This window comes from Charadrius vociferus, unplaced genomic scaffold (genome assembly GCF_000708025.1).
Source record: "Charadrius vociferus isolate BGI_N301 unplaced genomic scaffold, ASM70802v2 scaffold4, whole genome shotgun sequence".
NCBI lineage: Eukaryota > Metazoa > Chordata > Aves > Charadriiformes > Charadriidae > Charadrius > Charadrius vociferus.
Genome location: NW_009648150.1, coordinates 379,198 through 405,372, shown reverse-complemented (window position 1 = coordinate 405,372; position 26,175 = coordinate 379,198). Strand labels below are relative to the sequence as shown.

The 26,175-nt window shown below is 40.1% G+C and overlaps 1 protein-coding gene across 1 annotated transcript in view; it reads right to left on the bottom strand.

Annotated features, from left to right (window-relative positions):
• The window catches only part of TECRL (trans-2,3-enoyl-CoA reductase-like), a 72,277-nt gene extending 52,881 nt beyond the window's left edge, over positions 1-19,396 (bottom strand). The window contains exons 1-2 of the mRNA XM_009884016.1: positions 19,122-19,396; positions 4,017-4,068 (exon numbers count right to left, since the gene is read on the bottom strand). Coding sequence (XP_009882318.1) covers positions 4,017-4,068; positions 19,122-19,355 — 286 coding nt within the window. The 5' untranslated portion in view covers positions 19,356-19,396. The remainder of the gene's footprint in view (positions 1-4,016; positions 4,069-19,121) is intronic.
• Between the last annotated feature and the right edge of the window lie 6,779 nt (positions 19,397-26,175).

Below are 26,175 nucleotides of genomic sequence, written 5' to 3'. Positions count from 1 at the left end.
TCCCCTCTGCAGATTGGGATATTCTGCATGTGATGTTTTCAGTTCTTTCTCCAACTTCCCTTTTTCCTTTCAGCCACCACCAGGCTTCCTCCCATCTGCCCGCCCTTACCTGCCTGCTCCTTCCACCAAGAGGGCAATTTCGGGCCTCCCTAAGCTCACTCTTCTGACTTCAAAGAGTAGCTCTAGTTGTGCTACCTCCTTGTGCAGGAGGTTGCATCCATCAGTTTGTTACAGTATTGCTGAGATCTTATTTCCCCTTCTCCTTTCTGTTCTTCCTCTTCTTTCAAGAGCTTTTTCAGCAACTTTTGTGCAGTAACCTTGAAAATATTTAATGATCACCAATTCCACTATATTACCTGTTCTAGGGGTATTTTAGTTATGTGATACTTGAATTAGCATTATTATTAGAGTTTTTCATTTTCCATCTGTAAGATTTCTTCCCCTACCATTTTGCAAAGATAAAAATAAATTAAAGGTGAAGAGTTATGGCCAAGGACAAGAGCTTGCAAAGTTTAGCCTACAAGGTATTTCTTTTCCCACTGAAAACATAATCTTTATAGATAAAGAAAACGCCAGGTACCTAACTCATTATAAGCAATTGAGAAAATGGGACAAAAAGCTTCTTTCTTATATACTTAGTTTTTTGGCTTCATTTCACCTCTGCCACCTAGCCAAAGGAATCAGGAAAATAGTAGTAAAGTCACCTGGTGCACAGCACCAATTTGATTGAGGCTTCTTTGACCATACCTTAGATAGATAGTACACTGTGATGGTCAGTAACACCCAGGCACTCAGCTGCCACTCAATTTCAGGCAGAAAACATCAAGCAGTAGAAGTGTAGACATTTGTATGATGCCACTGTAGAAGACGTATTTTTGTCCTCACCGTACTTATAATGTGGAACTCCTTCCCAGAGGATTTTGCTGAGGTCAAAACTATAAGTAGGTTTAAAAAGGATTAGACAGATTCATGGTGGGCAGGTGTGATGCTTGCTATTAAGCGTGACAGCCTGGATCTAACATCTGTTACAGAAAGCCCCTGTAGAGCTGATGGCTGGAAGGCTGCAACGGGGAAACTGCTATTCTGTGCTGACCCTGCTTGGTGCTGCCAGTCGCTGCCAGGGGCAGTGGCTACAGCAACCACGGGCTGATGCAAAACAGCGGTCTTCGGTCTGGAGAAAGCCTTTGAACTCCCATGGAAACAGCAGTTTGCCTTAATTGGTTATTCTCCACTAAGAGCTCACAGATCCCCAAATCTCCTGTGATAAACCTCAACTCGGTGCCACAGAAAGCACAGGGCTTGTGTCAGTAGAGACAGTTTTGCTGAAGCGAGGGCTGAGGAGTATTTGTTCCTGGACTTCTAAGTCCATATTCTGCCTTTTGGATAAACACATATCCAAACTAATGTTTGACTGACTTAGAAACTACTGAGCAGTAATGTGTTATGTGTCACTTGCATCTTTAGTTTTAATGATTAACAGCCTCTGTGCTGCAATTCATAATTCAGTCTTTTTCCTCCTTTCTTGAATCAGGCAGTGAAAGATCAGCGACAGAGATGATGCTTGTGAAATTGCTGCACAGGAGTTCCTCTCACTGAAGGGCTGACAAGATACCAGCTGAGGAGAAAGCTTAATTGCATGGGTGATCAAAGGAGGATGTATGAAGACAGGGAGACTGTAAGGGGGTGTGCGTAGGAGTGTGTTTTAGCAAGAGATTATAGGGGAACTTGTGAGTCTGGCACACAGAAATGACAGAATTGAATGCACAAGCTAGTACGAAATAGCGTGCTAACCAAAGGCTTTCACAGCTCAGCTTCATCCCCTTCTCAGCTCTTGCCTAAAAGAACTGTAGTCTTAAAAGCTGCCATCCTCCAAACTATATGAAGAGAAAAAAGGGAATGTTTGTTCTCTGCAAGTGGGAAAGTAGGAGGAGGGAGGAACCTCATGAGACAACAACATCCAGGCTGAAATAGATAGAAAAGAGAGATCAAAGCAATGAGCTGGAATGGGAAGAAAGGACACAGGACACTGACACGGTGTACTCCTGGGAATGTTGAGAATTTAACTAAAAAATTGGAAACTGAAAAAGCATTGAAGGCACATGCCAGCTCTTCCATGTGCTGTAAAATGCTGTACTGTCAGAGTTTCAGTTCACTATTTGTATCGTGCTTTGTTGTATTGCTTACTGTCTTGCTTTATACTCAGCTCCACCTACATCAGGAGTAAGGTACCTCTAAAGATGAAGACAGATGACATTAAAATGGCTTATACACATACTTGTACCATTTTAGCCTAAATCCATTAAAAACCTCATTACGGTTAAATTGGCATAAACTTCTGTGCCAATGATCTTCAGCTGATTTAAGCTGCATCAATATAAATCCAGTTCCAATTGATTTAAGAGAGTTTAGGCAGAAACACAGTGCATTTCACAAACTGAAGGGAAGACATACTCTTATTGAAATATTAAAACTTATGCACTTAGTATTTTCATATTTAGCTGTGGGGTTTTTGAACTTTTACCATTTTGCATTTTACAAGACCTTACAGGGAGTGAAAACAAGTTTTGGAGCAGACAGGTCAACAGCCTTTTGCTTCATCAACTGAACCTTTGTGCAATCACAGAAGCTTTCAGCTTTATTTCGTAAAATTCTAAGGACAGAGGAGAAGCATAATATTTCTTCTACTTACCCTACTTTGAATTCAGTATTAGTGTCTGACTAAAGCTTTTTTTTTTTTTTGCAAAAGACATCTAGCCTTTAGTTGAATACACTCCTTTTTGTAAAAATAATGAAAGCCTATCATCTAAAACTCTTACTCCAACAGTAAACCGTCCTGCTTCTTAGAATCAAATACCTCATTCTGAATTTGAGTTTCTCTGGCCTTCACTTCATACCCTTAATTCTTGTTGCATCTTTTTCTACCCAACTAAATACCTTTGCAGTTCTAAGAAGTCCAGTTCAAGTTAATAGGCCTTGCATAGACCTGCACATCTCAAATGAGGGTGATGCTCAAGGTTACCAGTCCTCATCACAAGTAGCATTTTATTTCCCAGAGGTGGGAGTGAGAGAAACATTTCTCAGTCTAGGAGCAAGGGTGGCACAGTTAGGATCTCTACAAACATAGATACAGCAGTACTTTAACACTTCAGAACTCAAGGCATACTATACACACACGTACATCAGGTCCATTTGGCCTCACTTCCCAAGATCCTGACCAGCAATTCAGGGGATAATGGTAAATGCAATCAAACTTTGGTGCTCGGCTACTTTCATTGCTCTTTATTCTACCTTTTCAACCACCTCCCTCTAGCATGGGCTGGAGGCAGGTAACTAGGAGGAGGCAGAAAAGAAGCATTCAGCAAAACTGTTCTCTTCTCTCACAGGACGGAAAGAGGGGTTTTTGAGTATGATTGCTCTCATCTCTTCTCATGTACAAGGTCTATATCTGCAGTCTGTATGCGCAAAGGGGAGAGGCCACTATTTTCTCCCCTCCTTGTGGATATCAAAAACGGAAAAAAGCAGTACTGGAAGAAAGGCAGTTTGCCCCAACCATTAAGGAACTGGACATGGCTGACTGTTGAGAAGTCTGTAAGATTGCCTGCACAATCCCAGATAAGTCATTTAATCACTCTGCGCTACAGTAGTTATTTTGTTTATGTGGTCTGTTTATGGCCAACTTGAAGCAGTCTAATGTTTTCAAATCTTATCTAATATAACACTGTGAGGGCAAATGCGGTTGTGGTCTTGAATTGACACTGTGTAATGTTAAAAAGAGGATAGAAAAGTATTGCCCCTCATGGGCTGGCAGTGATAAATTATGCAGTCCTCTCCTTCCAGCCTCTCACATCTGCGATAGTTACAGTAGAACCTTAGTCCAAACACTGCTCTTATTTAGCACTGGAGCTGTCAAGCCAGTCTCAGCTTTAATGCCAGATTTCATGAAAAATAAATTTGACAATTTCTCCAAGCTGAAAGGCCTCGAACCATGCCTCCAGCGTGCTAGCCATAGTACTTACATGCTTTGTGAAATTTGTGTTTCACATCAAGAACAGTAGATGATGGAGGTATCTGGAAAATAAAACAAAACGCATGCAGATTAATTTTTCTGTCTTCTTCACTCTGGGATCCCTTCTCCCCTCCTCTAACGAAGACCTGATTTAATTTGTCTGCAAGTTCCTTAGGCAATAATGAAGCAAATCAGCAAATTTGCTCTCACCTGCTGATACGTTTTTAAGGATTGTCCACATTTGATTTACACATTATCTGGACCACCACGGCTTGGCCAATGGATGGGTAAAATCCCAAGGGCCAAGAGGGAAAGCTGCTGGCCCTACCTGAGGCACTAACTGCTCCCAAGATCAAACCAGTGGGAAAACTTGAAAGGTTAGCTTGAAAGTTAGGTTCAAGCATGCTGAGGCCCGGCTCTTAGAGACATGAAACGGTTTATCTGAGGGGCCATAGTAAAGGTGGCAGGTTCTGTCCTTTCTGCCTAAAATGAGTTTGCTTCTGCATTCTGTTGTTCATGTACACTGAAGCAATCTGGTAGTCACAGTGTTAGATGGCAGTCTGGAGGCCTTTTAGGTTCTATTTTATTATGTATATTGATTTCTTAATACACTTTGTACAAAGTATCTGAGAAACACAGAATTTACTAGAGCAAAAGAATTAGAAGTACCTTGCATCTACAAGGAGAAGCAATGGAACACTTCAGGAAGTAGTGTGTTGAGCTCAAGCTCAGGGTGATCGAGGTGGCAAGAGGCAATGGTCTGGTCTTCATAGAATCATAGAATGGTTTAGGTTGGAAAGGACCTTGAAGATCATTGAGTTCCAACCCCCCTGCCATGGGCAGGGACACCTCCCACTAGACCAGGTTGCCCAAGGCCACATCCAGCCTGGCCTTGAACACCTCCAGGATGAGGCCTCAACAACTTCTCTGGGCAACATGTTCCAGTGCCTTACAACCCTTAAAGTGAAAAACTTCTTCCTAATGTTTAATCTAAACCTGCTCGTCCTGTCACTACATGACCTAGTAAAAAGTCCTTCCCCAGCTCTCCTGTAGGCCCCCTTTAGGTACTGGAAGGCCACAATAAGATCTCCCTGGAGCCTTTTCTTCTCCAGGCTGAACAGCCCCAACTCTTTCAGCCTCTCCTCATAGGAGAGGTGCTCCAGCCCTCAGATTATCCTCATGGCCCTCCTCTGGACACGCTCCAGCAGGTCCATGTCTTTCTTATGTTGGGGACTCCAGAGCTGGAGGCAATACTCCAGGTGGGGTCTCACAAGAGTGGAGTAGAGGGGCAGAATCACCTCCCTTGACCCGCTGGCCACAGTTCTTTTGATGCAGCCCAGGATACAGTTGGCCTTCTGGGCTGCGATTGCACATTGGTGGCTCATGTTGAGCTTCTGGTCAATCAGCACACCCAGGTCCTTCTCGTCAGGGCTGCTCTCCAGCCATTCCCCATGGAGCCTGTATTTGTGCTTGGGATTGCCCTGACCCAGATGTAGGACCTTGCACTTGGCCTTGTTGAACTGCATGAGGTCTTAACAAGACCATCCCTTTGCAGCTGACACTGATTTAATATTCTATATTGTTCATTTAAGCACAGAGACTGAGAAGTAAATTGAACCGTGTCTTAACCATGGGGATCTGCTTTGGATCTAGTGAGAGACCTCATCGCTGCAGTCAGACAGCAGAATGCAGAAAACCACCTTGCCTAGAGACTTTAGGCACCTGCACAGCGTGGGCTAATACCAGTATGAAGTGGTGGTGACATACAGCAAAATCTTGTGTAGCAGAATTTCTTTGGGCTGAGGCGGAGAAACAGCCACGGCACCATTTTCCCTGGCTGGGCAGTCATCACCTTGTTCACTCCATCTCCATCTTCCCTCAGTCTAACCAGAACGTGGCCATTTCCTGAGGTAGCCTCCTTGGCAGTCACACAGGAACTCAACAGTTCTGCTCTGCAGAAGCTTGCCTGTCTCTTCCCACCTAAAGATTTCTATGGGGTTTTCTGGGCAATGCAATTCTGCTTTCATTGCATTAGTTAGAACTCATACACTTAAGCATTAATCGACGTACTGAGCCTTGCTTGGGTCTTGGCACCATCTTTAGAGTGTAGACCCACTTCTTCCAAATGTGATTAGTGATATTTATCTATCTATTTTACATATTAGTGAGTTGTGACAATAATCATGCATAAAAAACAGAAGAATGTAAGAAATTCTGCCAGTAGAGATCACTGAGCACCTTAACATAGGTTGTTTTACTGAAAAGATTGAGTCTGGAGAAATACTCATGTAAGAAAATAAAATTGCTGACTCAAAAGCAACAAATCAGTACAGAAAGAAAAGTTTTGCTCTGATATCATTTGACACCCCACGCAAATATACAATATATGTGCCATTAGTGCTTAGGAGTAAGCCAACTTGTTTCCAGTAATAATATGAACAGACAGAGAGCTTAATACAGATTTCAATGATCTGAAGCTATAAAACGACACCTGTGCTAAATGGTACATAAAGTTAAGATTTTTCCTAGCTTTTTCTTTATATTTAGATGAGAATGCTTTCTTTTCCACAGTTACAAAAGGTTTTACTGGGCACTGGAAAAGGCCTTATTTGCAGAAACTGCTCTAAGTGAACCTCTACTTAAACCCTGACTTGTCTCTCTGATGCACCTGCTAAGTGATGCTGATTCCACCCAAATCAGGGGCTGGACTCATTGAAATCCAGGATGTACCCTTTCCCCCTCCCCAGCATCACCAAGGCCTGTGTTGCATCCAAACCGTGTTGAACAGAACTGGGCCACGAGAGGGACATTGCCCTTGAGGTTCCTGAAGCCTGCTGGGGTCCCTTTTCTTCCCAGCTACAAGGAACAATAGAAGAAGCCATCTTAACTTTCTAAATTCAAAAAGGAAAGAAAACATTTCATCTGTATTCATTGCACTTAGGTGATTCCATACAATATCCATGCAGCAGCACATCTCCCATAATTTACATTTGCCTTTTCTTGCAATGTGTACACCGTGGGTTTTTGAATGGTGGAAGGGGGGGGGGGGGGGCACACATATTTCCAAACCCTCTAAAAATATCTGAAATTGCTTTCTCACACCTTGTAATCTCACACCTGTGGGGTCTGAGCCCAGAATCTGTCAGATATGGATGCAACTGCTGTAGCTGGCAATGACCATACAGCACACAAGACTGCAGACCACAATCTGTCATGTGTCCTAGCGCAGGGCAGGTGTGCAGGTTTTCATTGCCAGCTCAAGGAAGGGGATGGTCTTTTCCAATGTGATGGAGGATCATCTGGCTTTCTAAACACAGTATAAGCCACATTACTACGGGGCCTGGCATCCCTACAGGAGATCAGCATCTCACTGCGCCAGGTTCTGGGAAAAAGTAGCCAGGGCCAACCCATGCTCCAGAGAGCTGATCATCTGATTAAGTCAAGGGAAGCTGAAAGACTATTAAGCTGAGCATGCTCACAGAGCAGCAGTAGCTCAAAACAGAGCCCACGGTCTCCACCTCCTGCACTCCTGAGTATGTGTCAACTTCAGGGCAGCACTGCTTTCAACCAGCGCAAAATTTCTAGTCTATGCCTTCTTAGCAATTCTGCCTTTCCATCCCTCTCCGATTTTTCAGCCTGAGGCTTTCAATGCTTTCTCACTTCCAAATTCTGCTACGCCAGCCATGGGATTCATACCACCTCACTTTAGCTATCAAAGAATTAGCCTAAGCTTGTGTTTTAGGTCTACCTACAGAACCATTCATGTGCCTTAGGTTTTGTTTGAAAGTGTTTGAAAGTTACAAAGTGCCTGCCAGGACCTGTGCTGGCCTGCTGCGGCAAAGGAACCAGTGAGTGTATCCATGTGGTGCGAACCATCACACACCACCTCCCCTACATCCAAAGCTGCAGCTGGGGAGGGACCGTGCTCTGTACGACACCTATGAGAGAGGCAGAGCTCATTAGCAAGAGCACTGCTGTGCCTGAATACATCCAAGCTGCTTTAGGCTAGTGCTGGTTAAATTCCTGCCAGCTCAGGCCCCAGCAAGAGCATGTACTTGGTTGGTTAGTCGCAGTCTGGCAGCTCTGCGTGGCACCACACTGTACGGGCTGCGTGTGCCCAGGGAGGGCCTGGAGCACACATCCAGTCAGGAGGGCAGGAAGACGTTTGTTTTATGGGCCAGCTGGCTCAGAGAAGGATTCTTCCACTTGAGACAAACTACACAGATCGCAAGTTGAAAAATAACACAAATACTCATCAGAATGGGCTATGACATAGAGGAATCACAGTGTTCTTTCCCAGGCAGAATAATGAGGCTATAGCCACAAAAGAATGAAATACATTTTTTTATGATCTTGATAATTCTGTGTCCTTTTTGTTAAAGACCTCATAAAACAACCGGTGAAGTTATAGATTCTAATATTGATCAATGTGAAGATGGATGCTGAGACATCAGCTTACTACTAAGAGTGTCCTCTTCGTAGACCATTAATTATCTTTGTTCTTTTCATTGTACATCAATACGATCTAAAGAATTGTAAGGACTGGAACAGCATCTGCTCTTATTACCCTTTGTGCTAACTGAATAAAACACCCTGGAACATATCACTGTAATTATTAGTCTTACTCTTAAATTATTTCTGAAAGTGTTATAACCTTCCTTTTCCACTATTTCAGCACTTTTCAAATACACAAAGGGAAAACAGAGTGAAAGACCACCCTTAGTTTATTTAAAACAAGATGAATTTAATTGTAAAAACACCTCTTACTTGGCACACATCTTCTCTGTCTGATGGTCAAGTCAGTTTTCCCTCAGACTTCTTAACTTGTAGTCTAACACCAGATTTTAAATATAGTTAACTTTCTAGTAAGATGCTGCCATGTGTATGGTTCAAGACTACTTTTTCTTGGCGAAAAAGAAGAAATTATGAAGAAATGCAGATTTTACAGGTGTGGCTTGCATTCATTACACTTTTCATTCAGAAAAGGATGATTTAAAAACCTCAAATCCTGTTTTTCTGTACCTTCCTAGCAAAAATACTTTTACTTTTCCATTCGAGGCAAATTTTCATTTTTTAGGAATTCAAGAATGAAAGGACCTTCTGGGTCATGCATTCCAGTTCTATCCTTTGTGCAGCAATGCACAAAGCATCACATTTCTTTTTAAGATTTAAAGTACCATATTAATAACTTAGGCTATGACTCAAGGAAGAGCACCAAGTGGAAGATATTATGGGAACTTAATACTGCCTTTTGTGAGTGCTAGCTAATCAGATAGTTATCCACTTTCAGACCTCTTTCACATTTATAAGTCAAGGAATTATAACAAATCTAGTGATCTGTATGTAATTGCATCACACAGTTCTTGCACTAAAGAATTATTTTAGGGGTTAGAGGTTAGCAGAATATCAATGAGAATTTGAATAATAGAATTTTGCAAATAAGTGATCCTTCATTCAACATTTCCCTTTGAATGTTTTTTCTCTTTGTGACATGTCCGTACCACTGCACTGCTGAGTCACCTACTTTCCAACAGGCAGACATTTTCCATAATCGCAGAAATTCAGAAATTCTGCCACTCCGGCTGCTCATTAACCACACATGGCCCCATCTTCAGACAGAGTACATTTGTTCAAAAGGGTGACATCAGCTTACTGCAGCTGAGGATTTGACCCCAAAACAGATAACCAGCTAATGGGAAAGCCAGGTAATTTCCAAATTCAGCACTCAACAAATACTTCATCATTACTGCTTTTGCACCCTGTCCTGGCTTTGGGACCATGCTGTATTATTAGAAATCAGCAGCATTTCACAGAAAGTTAATCAGGAAAACACCTGTTCTAATTGATCTCTGTGTTTTGTGAATTTGGCTTCTAGATCAGATTACTTTTTCTTATTGTTAACTTTCAAAAACAGTACTAAAAATTGGTTACTGTTTTACTGTAGTATCCCTCAGTATGTCCCACACTGCTGTCTTGTTAGCCTGGTGAACCAGTGTGCTGGTCATGTCCAAAGAGATATAGAGATGATCCCACCGTGGAAATGACATAGAAGCAACTACATATAGACAAGTATTGTCAGCAACTGCACAAAGGCTTTATATGGAATTTAATATTTTACTCAGTAGACTGATGTTAACTCCCTACCAAACAGCTATCTCTGATCTCAAGACAGTCTTTCCAGAAACAGAGATATTGAGAACTATAGTTTTAGCTCAAGTTGGTTCCAGTATATGTGAGTAGAGGGCTGTATCTCTTAGTAATCTCCTAGATTATTACGCAGGCACATGAACTTTAGCATATGAGATAATCCAACTAATATTTCCAGTGACTATGGGTCAAATTATCTAAGAATACACATAACCACATGCTTGCTGGGTGCAGTCATGTCAGTTTACACTAGCCAAATTTGTCTTTAAAGATGTTATATTGGTTTTTTACTACTAGCTGGGTACTTATATTAAAAAAAATCCTCTCCCTTTGCAAGAAATTTTCTGAAAAATTGTCAAGACACCAGAAAGCGCTTTTTGTCCCTCTGCTAAAGATGGGAGTAGAAGTAAAGAGAATGCAACCCATTAGCAGACAGAATTGAGGCCATCCCTCAATTTACAGAATTCACCGTGTTCACCTATTTCTGAGCAAATCTGACTAGAATTGGTTATGCCTCCGTGCCTTCTGACCTTTTGTTAAAGGGAACTGAGTAAGGTTGCTGTATTCACCTTGAGACGTTAACAGCAGAACCAGTCAGGAAGCCTCTGTCACACTTTTCTGCCAGGGAAATGGATTTGTTCTGGCAAAACTCGGGATGTGTAAATTTGTATTGACTTCAAATTTTAAAAATGAAATAGAAAATGTTGTGGGTTTTTTTTAAAGTCCTGCTTCAGGAACATGCTGAAAATTCATTTCATTGTGTTATTTTCATTTCTTTTTATTTCTCATCGGTATGGAACTTTCATTACTTTTGCATTATTTTGTGACACATCAATCATGATAGTGTAAAATAATGTAACACATGGCTCTTATGCCATGGAAAATAACCCAATAGGAAATGATATTCAAATAAATGCACTATTAAATTGTAAAATAAATTGCACTTGAAATGAAATATTTATTGTGTCATAGCAGATTGAAATATTCCAAAATTAATTTGTAATCCAATCTTTCACAAATTCTACCTCATAAAAAATTCAAGACTCATTTTTTTTCAGTGTAATTTGAAAAGAAAACAACATTTGGGATATGCACTTAAAAAAAACAAACAACCCAAACAACTAATTTTGACAAATTCTTCTCAGGAAGAAGTGAGGTTTAGGGTTTTGTTTGGATTTTGATTGCCAGTCCTAGCGCAGATAAAGCATATAGCTTAGCTGTGAAATCTCACTGAATTTGTCTTCCCTTTTCTATCAAATGGCTGTAGAGGTTTTTGTTTGGTTTTTTTATATCTATGCAGACTGCTAACATTTAAAATCAAGAAGTGCACCCAAGAAACTCAACCAATTCTTAGCACAGGATGGTCACAAGCTATTTGGGGGTCTTTTGAGCCTTTTTTTTTTTTTTTTTTTCTGTTCTCTTCCAGATGCATTTAAACTTGGCCAGTAGGTCCAAAGTTCTGTTGGGGAGAGAAGGCAGGGAAAGATGGAGGGAGAGCAAGCCCACTGTGGTCCATGCGGGGAAGTAGGAAGCTGAGAAGCAGAAAGGAATGGGAAATGAGGGTGATATATGATAACAATTAGACGTCATCAGGTCAGTTCGAAATCTAAGTACTTTTCACAATACCAAGTGCAATGAAGAGATGCATGCTGTACTTCTGGTACAGATTCTCTGACTGTGACAATTTGTTCTCTGGTAGCACAAGAGCTGTATATTTGAAAAAAGGAAAGCTTGCATTTTAAGGACTTTTTAAAATCCCAAATTGTTTAAATGTAGGCAGATATGTTATAACAATAGAATTAATATATACTGCTAGATATTTATGGATCTATTATTACATGGCTCAGGATTTTTTGTGAAGAATCACAGGTCTGATTTCAGAAAGAACCTGAAGCATGTTCTGATGGAGCAATAAATCATGGGCAGGAGTATTTTAATGCTACAATAACGCCTATATGAGATGCCATTATATACCTAAATTTCCATCATGGGTTGTGCTGATTAACTATTAGACTAATAAAACACCTACAGCTCCCTATGGTCTTATATTGCTCCAGTACATTCATAATTTGCAATAATCTGTGAATTATCTTTGATGCAATAAGGCAAATGTGCAGCTGGGGTAAAATGTCATAACTTTGTTGGGAACGGGGACATTTTCACACTGGCTGGGAATCTGTCTCTACAGATACACTTTTGGCAATATTCACTGCTCTGGTAGCATAGCTGGCTTTTATTGTTGGCCGGAATGGCTTATGCTCATGAAGAGCTGGAGCACCTCTGGTGTCTAAAGAATTCATTCTCTTGTTTTTGCTGAATTTTGAACCAAGCTTTAATTTTTTGGGTCATTTATTATTTCACTACTTCTTTCTTCCCTCCCAGACTTAGACTTTTCTACCTAAAAAAAGATGTATAAAACCTGTCATTTAAAGGCACTTCTAAGCTTTGAAAATCAGTATCAGCTGAAGCATTAGTCTTGTGTAGTAGCTTTAAATCTTTAAATTATCCCTTTAAAAATGCTAAATGCCCTTGCTAAATGCCTTAATGTCACAGCTTCTCCCCTCCCCAGTTTCTCTCTTCTAAATAAATCAAAGTCCATTTCTCCAGGTATTCCATGTAAAAAGCCATATTGAAACAAGAATGGTGACAGCAAAGAGCAACTAGAAATTAACATGTCTAGTTGCCTCTTTTCATCGGAAACTATCAGTAGCTACATTGACATTAAAATGATGTGAATTTCTAGTAGAGCAGGAAGAAATGTGTAATGCATTGCTTCAACAGAATTTGAATATGTTTACCTACTTTACCATGTGTAATTAATAACTGAGGAAGAAAATACTACTGTCATCACCTCCAGCACTGGGGGGTATGCATAAGATTCAATTCTTACGGGCAAGAAAACACATAGACTTTATAGCATGTTTGTAAATGTATTTTCTTGCAGTGCCTCCCAGCAGGGACCAGATTCCCGTTGTGCTGGATGCTGTGAAAACATACAGTAAAAGACACAAGACACCTCTTTTCAAAAGGAAGTACAAAAGAGGACTTCCACAGCAATAAGCCTGTGTCTGTCTAGTGTTGTGTCTGTGTTCTTTCACCAGTATTGCTGTGGGAATCCCTCGTTTGTGGGACTCAGCACCAATGTGTGGTCTTACCATGGAACCCCCTCTTTTGACATAGCTGGTTATTAAATCCCTTTGGGCATCTTTGGCATCAGAGGCAGGACACCTCTAATGATAGATTGCTTGAATGAGAAAGATGATGAAAAATCCTATGCTTGAAATGAGGCTGCTGTGGAAATGCACAGATTCTGCTCATTCTCCACAAGGAAGAATATAGAGTCATGTGAAGTGAAATACTATAATTTCAAGATTAAGGGGGAAAAAAAAAAAGACTATACAAGGCAATGAAAATATTAATCTCTTTCCTGGGAAAAGACTTCTTTACTATACCTTCCTAGAACAAAGCAAATGAGGAGAGTCTGATGTAAAAGGCAATGTCCTGGTACTGCAAAGAGTTCCATTGCAGAGTTTCATTGCCTACTTTAACGATAGCATTTGCTCACCTAAAATGAATGTGGTATGTCTAACCTCCAAGTCATGATGTGAGAAGTTATTTTTATTTGCTAGAGATGACTACACAAAAGAGAGCTGGTGATGACTGTTCTCGGCTGCTCACTTTCTTTGACAGAGCTGCAACCCACAGGCAAAAGTAATAGATTTCTGATACTGGAGATACCATTTCTGCGTGTATCTGATTTTGCTGTTATGCCAGTGTAAATCCATTGTATTGTCAAGCCATACTGTGCAGATACCAGGACACTATTGTTTTAGGTGTTTTATAAACAAAAATACCCGTGAACTCCTTCAGAGACAGGCCTTTCAGAGTAATCAGAATAAACCCTAACTCACCTTTGGCAAAAGATCTATTAATACACATACTGTGTAATATTTAACAGCAAGAAGATTTGTATATATAAGTGACTGGATTGATGCAGGGACTTGTGTTATTCTGGGCATGACAAAAATGTGCAACAATAGGACAGGCCATATGCAAGGGTCCTTTAATTTAATAAAAATAACAATGTTCACATGAATTTCATTGTAGGCATTGCACAGCATGTCTATACTCACAGACATGTAGTTTAATGTTCCTACAGTATACATTGTTAGCCACCAACTTTTAACTATCAGTAACTGGGTTTTCCAAAGAGATTTCAGTGGCAGACTGCACTGAGCGCATGGAGGGCTGGTTTAAGGAAAAGTAGGAAAGTAGCTTCTATCATCTTGCAGCACCCCAAGAAAAGAGACTCTTTCCTGCACACCTTAGGAAGCAAGCTCTCTTCTGTAGGCCTTAAGTTTTCTGGAAAGGAGGGCCACTGTGTAGCAGACAAAACCTGAGTTTGCACCTCTGCTTATAGCTTAACTTGCAAAATTGTACAGCACAAAACTACTGAGCTTTGAGGCTTTTGATGGGAAAAAGCTTTCTTTGCTGGTTTCCCCAAAGGTGATTTATTTTGTAAAAACTGTATTGTGTAACACTTTCTGCCTTAAAAGCAATTCATGCAAAATTAATTACATTGCACTATGTTTGTGGGAAAATACATTTTACTACAGGTTAATTTGAAGAAAAAAATATTATACAATGAATGCTATAACAGAAACAGTTATGAGTTGCCTTAACAGCATTTATAAATCAAATCACTGCACATCGATAACTTTAAAACTAACCTACATCAGGCTTTTGGAATAATGTACAAGTAAAACAGTTTTTGAGTAGCTATGTATTTTTCATAAGTTGTGGCTGAGGATGAAAAATGTGGATTATTTGTTAAAAAAATACAGAAAAGAATTATTTTCTTTCATTTTTAAGACTTGATGAATTTTGCATGTTCCATTGTTTTCTGTAGCTTTTTGGAAGTAATATGGGAGCCAAAACCCTTAGACATTTTGGGACTCCTTTTAATTTAAAATATTTCTATTAAGAACTCACTAATTACATGCCATGCCCTTGCCTCTTTACAGACAGACAGGAATTTCATCCATAGAAATTAATAAATTGTGAGGAAAAAAGGGACTCGTGATCATCAAGGCTCACCTGCTGTTTTACACTGGCCAAAGAAGATAATTATTCCATGCTGAACACTTCTTTCAATCCTTGAGAAAGAAACCTGTACAACTCATGTTTCAAATACAGAACATCTTTAAAAAATGCAGTATTGATTTGCATGTTCAAGAGTCTGAAGATTTACCCACAAGATGCCCAACTGTTACTTGTCACCCCTTGACTGACTGTCAAAATGTGGGCCAGAATTCTTGGCTGAATTTGCCTAATTGTGGCTTTCAGCCACCACCTCTTGTAAGGCCTTTGCCTGCTAGGGTCAACACCTTTCTGTTCTGAGAAATCCTCTCCCAGGCCATCTGAGGGATCTCAGGTCAGGCAAGATGTGCTGCGTACAGCCGAGCCATGCTGTGCCTGAGGACACCCGCCTGCTTCCCTGGGGAGCGGGGAGGGAAGGAAGACCCAGGACTCTGCCGTTCACATTGACCCACACGCCTGGGCTCTTGCCCTCTCTTGGGCAATGCGCAGAGCAGGAGGCTGCTCTGACATATCCTCAAAACTTCAGTGCTTTTTGTCCCCCTGCTGCCATCACATAACAGATAACTCTGCTCGCATGAGTACAGTCCCAGGGTACCTCCTCTGAGCATTTATATACTGCTTTTAAGGACAGATGGATGGGGTTGTAGCCTAGGTTTAAATTAGCTTTCCCTACTAACTTATTTTTGAAGCCTTTTTCCAACTGCCAAAGGTAGCCTCCTTTTGTCTATAAATCGCTGCTGCTTGCTGTCCTGCCACTAGTAGTTTGGGGACATTTTGTAGAGTAACTGGGAAAAAAAATTTGAGACAGGTTTGTGTTTCCCGCTTTCTCTCCCCATCCCCAAAATCTGAAGCATCTCCACCAGGACATTTAACCTCAGTATTAACTTCTGTACCAAAAGCAAATTCGGGGAAAAAGATCTCACACTTTTAAATCCTTTAAGTAACTAACTCACTGGAAAAGCTGGTGTGCACCAAACTACTTGCATAATGTCATATCCATAGCAGAAAGAGTCCCCAGAGCAGGTTGACAATATTAAATAAAAGAAATGATCCTTCTATAAAGAATTTTATGCTCAAAGTATGCATGTGCAAAATTAACTGACAGTGTTGCTGATTCTTGTGAATTTACTTCAACTTTTGCAAGAGTACGTATTTTTCTTCAAGGCCCAGTTCCTAGAGGGGATAACTATGGGACAAAATGTCTGGGGTTTTCCTCTTCTACTATTTGCTTTCAATTTATTTTTTTTTCTGCCTTTCCTGACTGTGGAAAAGCCTGCAGTACGATGTGAATGTATCTTAGGCTTAAAAACCAGGCAAATATGTATTTATTCTGTTCCTTTAAGCCAATCTTAAAGACGATCAAGACCTTATAGCAACTACTCAGTTCACTCAATATAAGTCACTGATCCTTCCCCAAAGTATAAGATGGGTAAGAAAGCCAACGGAAATAATGTTATTTTAATTTTACAGATGGAGAATTAATTCACAGTTACTTACGTTGGATCCAAATCCTATTGATGTCAATTGATTGCTTGAGATCCCACAGCCGAACACACCTCTTCTAAATCCCTGACACTGCATTGAGCACAAGACATCTTTTCTTTCTAAATACCGAATCTAGTTAGATGTATCATCATTTTACAGACTTTACAGAGCTCCCACTGTTCTGAAGAGGAGTCATATGCATATGCAAGAGTTTCATAGAAACTAACCCTCTGGAAGCAGTGACTGGTATTTAAACACATAGCATTAAGCACTTTGTCTGAGTTTCTGTTAAGTGGAGAAAGAAAGGGGTCTTCTCTCTGCCATTATAATATAGTTTTTCCCTTTAGATTTATTAATCTGAGAATATTACAAATACATTTGCTAAGTTATAATAGTCTGAACTACTAACAATATGCAATGAGAGTGTAAATACATACATTTTAAAATATATGGTTCCTATCCTCTCCTATTATAAATCCTGACAAGTAATAATTACATGCAACCCTGAGAAATGAAGCTAATCATAATTATCTTACAAACAGAAAACAGGCATTAGAAGTGTCATGTTGAGTCTATATCAATGTTATATTTAATTAAGCAGAAGATTATGCATAATCCAGTAAAATGGTCTCTTGTTTTCTCTAATAACCAATTGAAATGACGTTCAACAATACTAACAAGTGTTCACGGAAGTAAGAAACTCAACTTCTGTACTTTCAGGGTTGCCTAAGGAAGCAAAGTAAAGGATATAGAGAGCCAGGTGAATGTGCATTCAAAATTCAAATTCTTTAGGCAGTCTTGGAAATCTCAACCTTGCACTATACTTGCACCAATCCCTTGGTACTGTGCCAAAAAAAAAATAAAATAAAATAAAATAAAATTTAAGAAGGTCCCTGCTGCTGGTCATGGCCATGTGAATTGAATGTAGATTCCTGAGCAGATGCTTTCAGTTTACAGTTGTTACAGCTCCTTTGTGTGTATTTTACCTCTACAGACAGAGTACTTTGTAATCACAACTCATAACTTTCTTTCCACCACTACAGGGGCAGAGTCCATGGTTTGGAAAAGGTGTAGAAAATGTTCAGGCTCATCAAAATTCAGAATAAAGATTAAAATGCAGGTCTGCTATTGTCCCAGCAGACTACAGTTCTTCCATGGAAGGATTCCTGAAATGTGGCTCTACGCCTAATTCTGTTTCTGTTTATATATTTCTTTTAATGACACTATAGGAAAGTGTAAGATAAGAAAAAGACTCAGTCTTTTTTAGATTGAAAACTTATTCAGTATAGTATTTAGATAACCTATATAACCTATTAAAAATAACTGTGTAAATATCACTATGCAAACACTATCATTAGAACTAGTATTAATAGTGTTCATATTTGTTTGACCATTTTGTACATGTTTCCCCTTTGGCTAGATTTAAAAAATCTCAAAAATTATTTTGCCCCATTAAGTATGAACAAATGACACATTTACCTTTCACTAGGCATACAAGTTGCAAAAACACCCTTTAAACGATCAAGAACACTAGAAATCTGGTAGTATTCCACGCTGCATATTTCAAAGACATTAAATTAAACATTTGAAACAAACTTATCCACTGGTTCCAGCTGTTGCCAGTGTGGATAAGGGATTTTTTTATTATTATCATTTTCTTCTAGCAAAACAGTAAGCCTCAAAACTCTACCACGTTACTGAAAAATCCTGTAGTCTAAATAGATTAGGATTCCCATTTTAATGGCACACAAGAGACCAGCTCTTCTGCTGAGGGACAACGAATCACAAAAACTGTGATGAAAATATTTATGAAGCGTTTTTTCAGCTGTTGTTTACTGTGCTGTAAACTTCCTTCCTACCTAGTCCTTTCATCCTGCTTATACAATTTGACTATAGTTTATATTTTTTTATTCACTTTATTAAAAAAAGCCTCTTTTCGCTGAGACCCTTTGTTTAAAAATGAAAATTTTTAAAAATCATGAGGTTCCTGCCCAATCTGATAAGTAGAGCGCAGCTGAGTATGTTTAGCATTGCAGAGATGCTGTTTTATGGATGTATTAAAACTAAGTATCCATTCTGAAGTAGACGTTTAAGCATCACGCTCTGAAATAAACACAGTATTCTAAGTGTCGAGAGACAGCCTAAGGACATATCTTGAGCCCACAGAGCAGCCAGGAGGTCTAAAAGAAACCAGTCTTGGATTATTTGTAAAAATGCTGGAGATAAACAACCAAGGATTGTGACTAACAAGAAGTTCTGAGTATCTCCCAGACAAAAGAATGAAAGTATTTCTATTACAGAATAAGACCACAACAGAGTGAAAACTGAGTCCCTGAACCGTGTGAACCAGGCACGACCCGGGGTGCTGGAATAATACACTTACCTTATCCACAATGCAGATCTGCTTCTTGCTTTGCACATCAAGAATTTCAACTTCAAAGTAAGTGATTTTTGAATGTTTGAGCACCGGTGGTGGTTTGATATGGCCAGCGGAGAGCACAAGCTGAGAGAAGTTGAAAAAAGAGCGCGTGTCATTGTGGGACATGGATAGAGCTCCTCCATGAGCTGCAAGATCCCTCTTGTGCTCTGGAGCACTGGGTTTCTGCCTCCTGTGCATGGTGTGACCCAGCAGTAGCTATCGTCATATCAACAGGGGACAGTTCCAGGGGGAAAATGTTTCCTCCTTGTATCAGTTAAATACAATCACAGACTGATGAAACACAAAAGGTCAAGTGGCATTCCATTTTAAGAGTACTGTCTTATTTAGCAGGAGTGAAAACAATGGCTCTGTAATCCATGTCTATATTTAACCTGCTGTTGTGATGTGCTGTATTTCTGCTGCTTTTTTTTTTTTCCCCTTTTTATTTACACCAGTGTTTGAAACAACACATCTAGAGATTCCCTATGAGAAGTCAGATCCTGAAATTCCGGAGCCCCAAAGGAATCAGGAATAAATGCAGCAAATTCCACTGTTATCTACTGAGACAGATGTGTAAAAGAGTCCACGTATATGCTTATGCATAGGTATCCATATGTGTGTATATATATGTTATGTATGTGTGTGTATATGCACCCTTAGTATGAATCTATAAAATTATGTCAAATGTCATCTATTCTAGAAATATTTACTAACAAAATGCCAGGAGCTCATCAGCAAAATTTAGGGGTTGCTTGCAAATAGAAAGAGGATCTTGTACCTGCTTGTATTCAGTACTCTGGACTCTCTGTTATTTAATGGGGTAGAGCTTTCCTTGCAGCTCTGCCAGGGAAACTCAGCTGAAGTAAAGGAAATTATAACCATAAAGGCACTAATTCAGGGCTTGGATCACTTTAGTATTTTCTTATTCTTTCCTGGCAATTAATTATTCTTTTGGGACAATTAATTTCCACAATCCAAGCCTGCAGCAAAACAAAAGTAGCCTTAATGATAAAAATAAGAATAACTTAAAACAACAAATTTTCTCTAAAAGGGCTTCCTCAAGCAGGCTTCTCCCCAACTTAAATGAAATTTAAACTTCGTTCTTCCTTATATAACTTTTTATAGGATTTAATAGAACTAGCAGCACTTTTCCATCCTGAGATTCTCCCTAAATTTCCCTGGGCTGCCTAGGATTACAATGTTAGAAGGGCACTATGGATTTCTGCAGACAGTTCTTTCCAGTGGAGACACAGAGTAAGTTCTGAATACATTTCTACATGGTAAAACTTCAGGGAAACTATGATCACTGTTACAAAAATCATACAGGTTTGTTACACTAAGGAAATTTAATTAGGTGAAAAAAACCTTCCACAAGATAAAAGTGACCACGAAACTCATACCCCCTCTGGGAGGCAAGGTGGGAACCAAACAGGTCTCTTTTCTTTGTTTCTGCTATAGCTTCAGAAAGTTTAATGGTCACCCCATCTTGTCTAGGAACATTGGACAAGAAACACAGGACAAGAAACATTATGAACTAATGGAGAAACTAATTGATAAGTTGTTGCAAGAATTAAAAATGAGAGTGAGGGGGACTCCCAAAGGAAGGCAATTTCCAAACTAAAGCTCCTCTCCTGACAGTAGTCACAGATATGCTCATCTTCATGTGTATGAGTTATCTAGTTGCTGTTGATAGAATAATCCATGATACATTGAGTTGTATATGTGCTTAAGTTCTGGAGAATCAAGCTTGCATACATGAAATGTGTCCCACTTAGAGACGTATGAAAAGGACAAAGGAGAAGGAAACAGCGAATTAGCAGGGGCTGAACTCATGAACAGGTCTGAGCTCAGTGGCAACAGGACTGGGCATTCAAAATGACAAAATTCTTGCAATACTAAGAGCTAGTCTAATTTATTTATGATTCTTTAGCCAGTTGTTCTGACTAAAGAGGCTAACCCCAATTCATAACTAAGATGCTTTATGTCCATATTACATGACACACTTCTGTGTAGCTAAGGTCAGAGAAAAAAGTCCCTGTTACTTGTTCATGCAGTCATGCAGCCTTTGAATGCCTTCACTGGCTTTGTTAGTGGAAAGCCCTGACTCTGGGAAAGCAGATGTATAAGAGATAAGGATCAAATTTTGGCTATTCTGGAATCAGTTAGTATCTTGCCATTGATATAAAACCAGCCAGCATCTAAAAAAAATAAATGTTGGACTTGAACAAGATTATATTGTGATCAAAGAAGTACACCTGTCTCTGAGTTTAGATGAAAGGTACACAAGGAACTCCTGGGTGGAGTCATTATAGCAAGAAGAAATTTTGGCATAAGCTAGTCAGAACACGGAGAATGACAAATTATTGGCTAACTGTAAGGGGTTTGCTAAAAACAGCCAGGTAAAGACCACAGAACACACAGGTCCTAAATTCCAAGTGTGAGACACACTTATTTGAATAGACTACTATAAGGAAACTGTATAAACTGCTCTACAACAGATGAGACAAACTGATATAATATCCCCTTATAGCCATAAAAATCTATGAATCAGTGAGCTGTAATAGCATATATTAATAAATTTCTAAATTTATTTCAATTCAAAAGCACTAAAGAATAATATTGATCATCATGGCTAATTTCTGTGTATATAAGGAACTGGTGTTGCAGTCATTACTGTGGGTATATTTATAACATTATTTAAAATTATCACATCTGAGCTGCTGCTTCTGAAAAAAAAGCTTTTGATTTACTGCAGACATTTAAATGATCAGAATTTTATTACTGACCAATGAACACTTGAATATCTGAATCAATTCCAGGAAAATGCTTACAAAAATATATTCTTATTTTTTCAATCTAAGCTAATCATACTTAAGCTAATTCAATACTTTGATAAACAACAATCTTTACAGAGCCAAATACTTTGCTTACATAAACTAGTAGGGCTTCCCTGAGTGACTGGCCCTCTCCTCACTGTATTAAATGATGGGTCTAGGATTAGACTGCAGTACCATGTCTACAGCAAACATATTACTTGCATATAAGGTGGGTGAGAGCTACTCTACCAAAAATAATCAGGGATAGAGTTACCACTGATAACCTAAGCTTTAAAAGGGAGATGCATAAAAGCAGCGGGGATTTTGCGATTAATGTGACAAGTGCTGCACTTGCTTGAAATGTCACCAACGGGTTTGGATGTTCTGGCTCAATGTGAAGTAATTCAGCCCATTCTATGTAGAAGTGCACATAGAAGGGAAATATTAATTACCAAAAAAAAGGCACATCTTCCCTTTCAGTGCAGTTATATGTACCTCATCTCAGTCCCCGACACTGGAGAAGGTGAGTCCCAGCACATGGGGACAAACGATCAGTCCTATGGTGAGATTTATTGATCCACATTACATGGGTATGAGCTGCTGTTCCTGGAGCTGTGGCAGGGCTAGTAGCCAGCAGTCACCGAGTCCCTGACCTCAGCTTTATTCTGGGACTCTGTGAGGAGTCAAAGAGCACTCAGCAAGAATTAAATCATCTCTGACAGCTTCAACTCACACTGAATTTCCTGCCATATAAGGGGCCGATATTTTTGAGGTGCCACGAGGATGGGAATAACTCTTCTCAAACTGTGGCTCTACCTCCTCTGCTCACTTGGCACTTTGCTGACATGAGCTGTTTTGCAGACAGGCAGGCATTTTGTTAAGCCATCCTTCTAAAAGGCACTTTTTCCAAGAGGGACGGAATGCCTGTCCCGAAAGCATGCAGAAGGGCCATCATTTCTGGTTAACTGAACTGCTGATGCTTTCACAACAAAAGCAACACCTGTAGTGGACTTTATGCACCCTTCTAATACAATATCCTGAAAGAAGCATCAACCTGTGCAGGTCGTGACAAAACAGGTAACAAAGCACTGGGCAGGGACTAAGACAGCATTCAGTTTCTCCTTATGTCACTGATTTCCTGTGAGGTGTTAGGGAACTGCCATTTTTCCTGCTTTTCCCTCCCCATTCCATATACCTTCTCTGCATGAGACTCTCTCCGCTGGGCATTTTGCAGACAGCCTGGCACAAAGGATCGCACAAGATCTCAGCTGGGGCGTTAAGGCGCTTCTGAAGTTCCTTTTCATCTTTGATCATGTTTTGTACTCCTCCTTCCCCAGAGAACTGGTCATCTCCTTTCAGTCTGCAGAATGTCAACTGTTAAGTCAGCAGCAGAGGGTCATCTCTGTCAGTCCAGATGCTTTTCAGCAGCCCATCACACAACGCTTTTTTATCGCCCACACTTTGAATGCTTGATGGAAGCAGGGTTATTCCTTTCCCACTGGCTTTGTGATCATAGAATCATAGAACAATTTAGGTTGGAAGGGACCTTACAGATCATCTAGTTCCAACTCCCCTGCCACGGGCAGGGACACTTCCCACTAGACCAGGTTGCTCAAAGCCCCATCCAGCCTGGCCTTGAACACCTCCAGGGATGGGGCATCTACAACTCCTCTGGGCAACCAGTTCCAGTGCCTCACCACCCTTACAGTAAAAAATGTCTTTGTGGTATCTAATCTAAATCTACCCTTTTCTAGTTTGAAGCCATTACCCCTCGTCCTATCACTACATGCCCTTGCAAAAAGTCCCTCTCCAGCTTTCTTGTAGGCCTCCTTCAGATACTGGAAGGCTACTATAAGATCTCCCCAGAGCCTCCTCTTCTCCAGGCTGAACAACCCCAACTGTGTCAGCCTTTTCTCATAGGAGAGGGGCTCCAGCCCTCTGATCATCTTTGTGGCCCTCCTCTGGACCCACTCTAACAGGTCCATGTCCTTCTTGTGCTGAGGATTCCTAAGCTGGACACAGCGAAAGAACTGAACAATGCCCCCAAGACACAAGACTTCAGAGCCCAAAGTATGGTTCAGTACTGCAGGTCATGCAACCTGAAGCAAAGCAGATTCCCAAGGTCACACATACTCACATCAGCATCCCACATTTGGAGATTCTGCCATTCATTTTGCTGGGGAAGGAATCGCTGGGACCAAGTGCTCAACTGTGAGATCCCCTTGCTATAGGAGGTCTGAACCAATAGGTTCACGTGGTATGCACCATGTCCCATGGTCTCATCACCCTTGTTTAGTAGCTGTGCCGCCCAGATGGCTGGTACTGTGCCTGATCTAATCAGCGCTGCTCCATGTCTCCCCATTTCAATCTTGGATTCAATATTTTCAGAGCCAGGCAGGAGTGTAGCTATGCTTTCAGTCTTTTTTTACTGAGCTGTCCAAGGAAGGATTTAAGAACCTGATACAATATGCTCATTTGGAAAAACACTAACAATAATTTGTTTGTCTGGCTCCTGGCTTCATCTGGCTGAGAGTTTAGGAATAGGTTTACCAGATTATTTTGGGGGCTAATGCTTTTAAATATCTGGTTTGATTCTGTTATCCATATATTTGTAACAACTGGAATGCATTTCTGAAGCATAGTAGAAATTTAAGCATGTGAGCCCAGCTGTTAGAAATGAAGAATGTAGATCTAAGATTGCAGTGCATAGTATGTGAAATTTGATACCATTATTCCCAAATTCTTTTTATAAAGGCTGCATGGTAAAAAAAAAAAAAAAAAAGAAAAAGAAAAAAAAAGCTCTGCTGTTTATAATTTTCTCTCTTGAAGATAAATCTTTTAAGTAATAAGCAATGGATGGGACAGAAAGGCATAGAAGGAGAGTGGACTCACTCTGTAACACAAAACAATCCTAAAGCTATTTTAAATAATGCTGAAGTCAGAACTAGACCTCATCAGTGCTAAGGGACAGGGCAAAAGTGATATACACTCTTGTTCCTCCCCTTCAGCTATACTGGCAGGGCTCCTCAGCAAAGGATGACTGCCTTTCTGACCCTGTGAGCTGTGCAATGGAAACATTACATGGCCAAAAGCTACAAGCCTCAGGTCACATCCATCAGAGGCTGTGAGAAGGGACAGTCCAGGGAACAGCTTGAAAGCAGGGCCCAGAGATCTCCAGTGACCATCTTGTCCCTGCAGGAGAAGTTTTTACCACTGACTATCACAGCAATGGAGTTTGGCCAGCTGTTTAAAATCTCACTCTAGTAGCCTGGCTTTATCCTTCTGGCTTTGAAAACTAAAAATGTTGACTCTAAATTCTGATGTGGGTGGTGCCAATTAGAAGAAAATTCACAGTGCAAATCAAATCCAAAGTTGGCGCTTATTTTATCCCCTACAGATATCCACAAGAGACATAAGAGAACTAAGCAAAGTCAACAGACAGGCACAGTAATTCTATTTGCGAGAAGTACAAAGTGAAACCTCCACCCCCAGCCCCTGTCGCACAGAAACACACACCTACTTCTCTACCAAAATAAGTGCAGTGTGATTCAGAACTCAAATCTGATGACAGTCAGAATATGTTGTAAGAAGCAGCTGTTGGACTGCAGCATAGAAGAAGCCCGAGGAGGTGCTCCTGGTGATGAAGAGACCCAAAGAAATCTTTGTAGGTGACCTGCTAGATCAATCTTTTAATGCTATTTACAATAAATAGTATATTTACAGATGTACAGCTGAGAATTTTCAATTCTTGTTTGAATTAAATCAGTGCAAATTGTGCTATTCCTGATGTTATTAACTCTCATTACTTGAAGCATACAATAGTCTTTTCCCCTAAATACATGGCATTTGGAAGTATGTGAGTATGTGAAATGTCTGGTTTTTTTATTTTTATATTTTGTTATTCTTTTTCACTTAGGTAATTGTATAGCCCTTAGAAGCATATAGGAATGCCTGAAAACTTGACCTCAAAAGGTCTAGAAACAAAGATACTTTTTTTTTTTTTTACCCAAACAAAGTCTATAATTTTTTAAGCCAGTCTTGGCATTTTGCAGACAGTCAGACAGGGAGATCAACACTGTTCATGTTTAAGTCCTTACATTAGACGATATGCTTTTTACCCCACTGTTTCTTTGAGGAAAAGATTAGAAAGCAGACAAAGAAATGTCGCCCAAACTTGTCAAAGAACTACTTTTAAGGAAAAT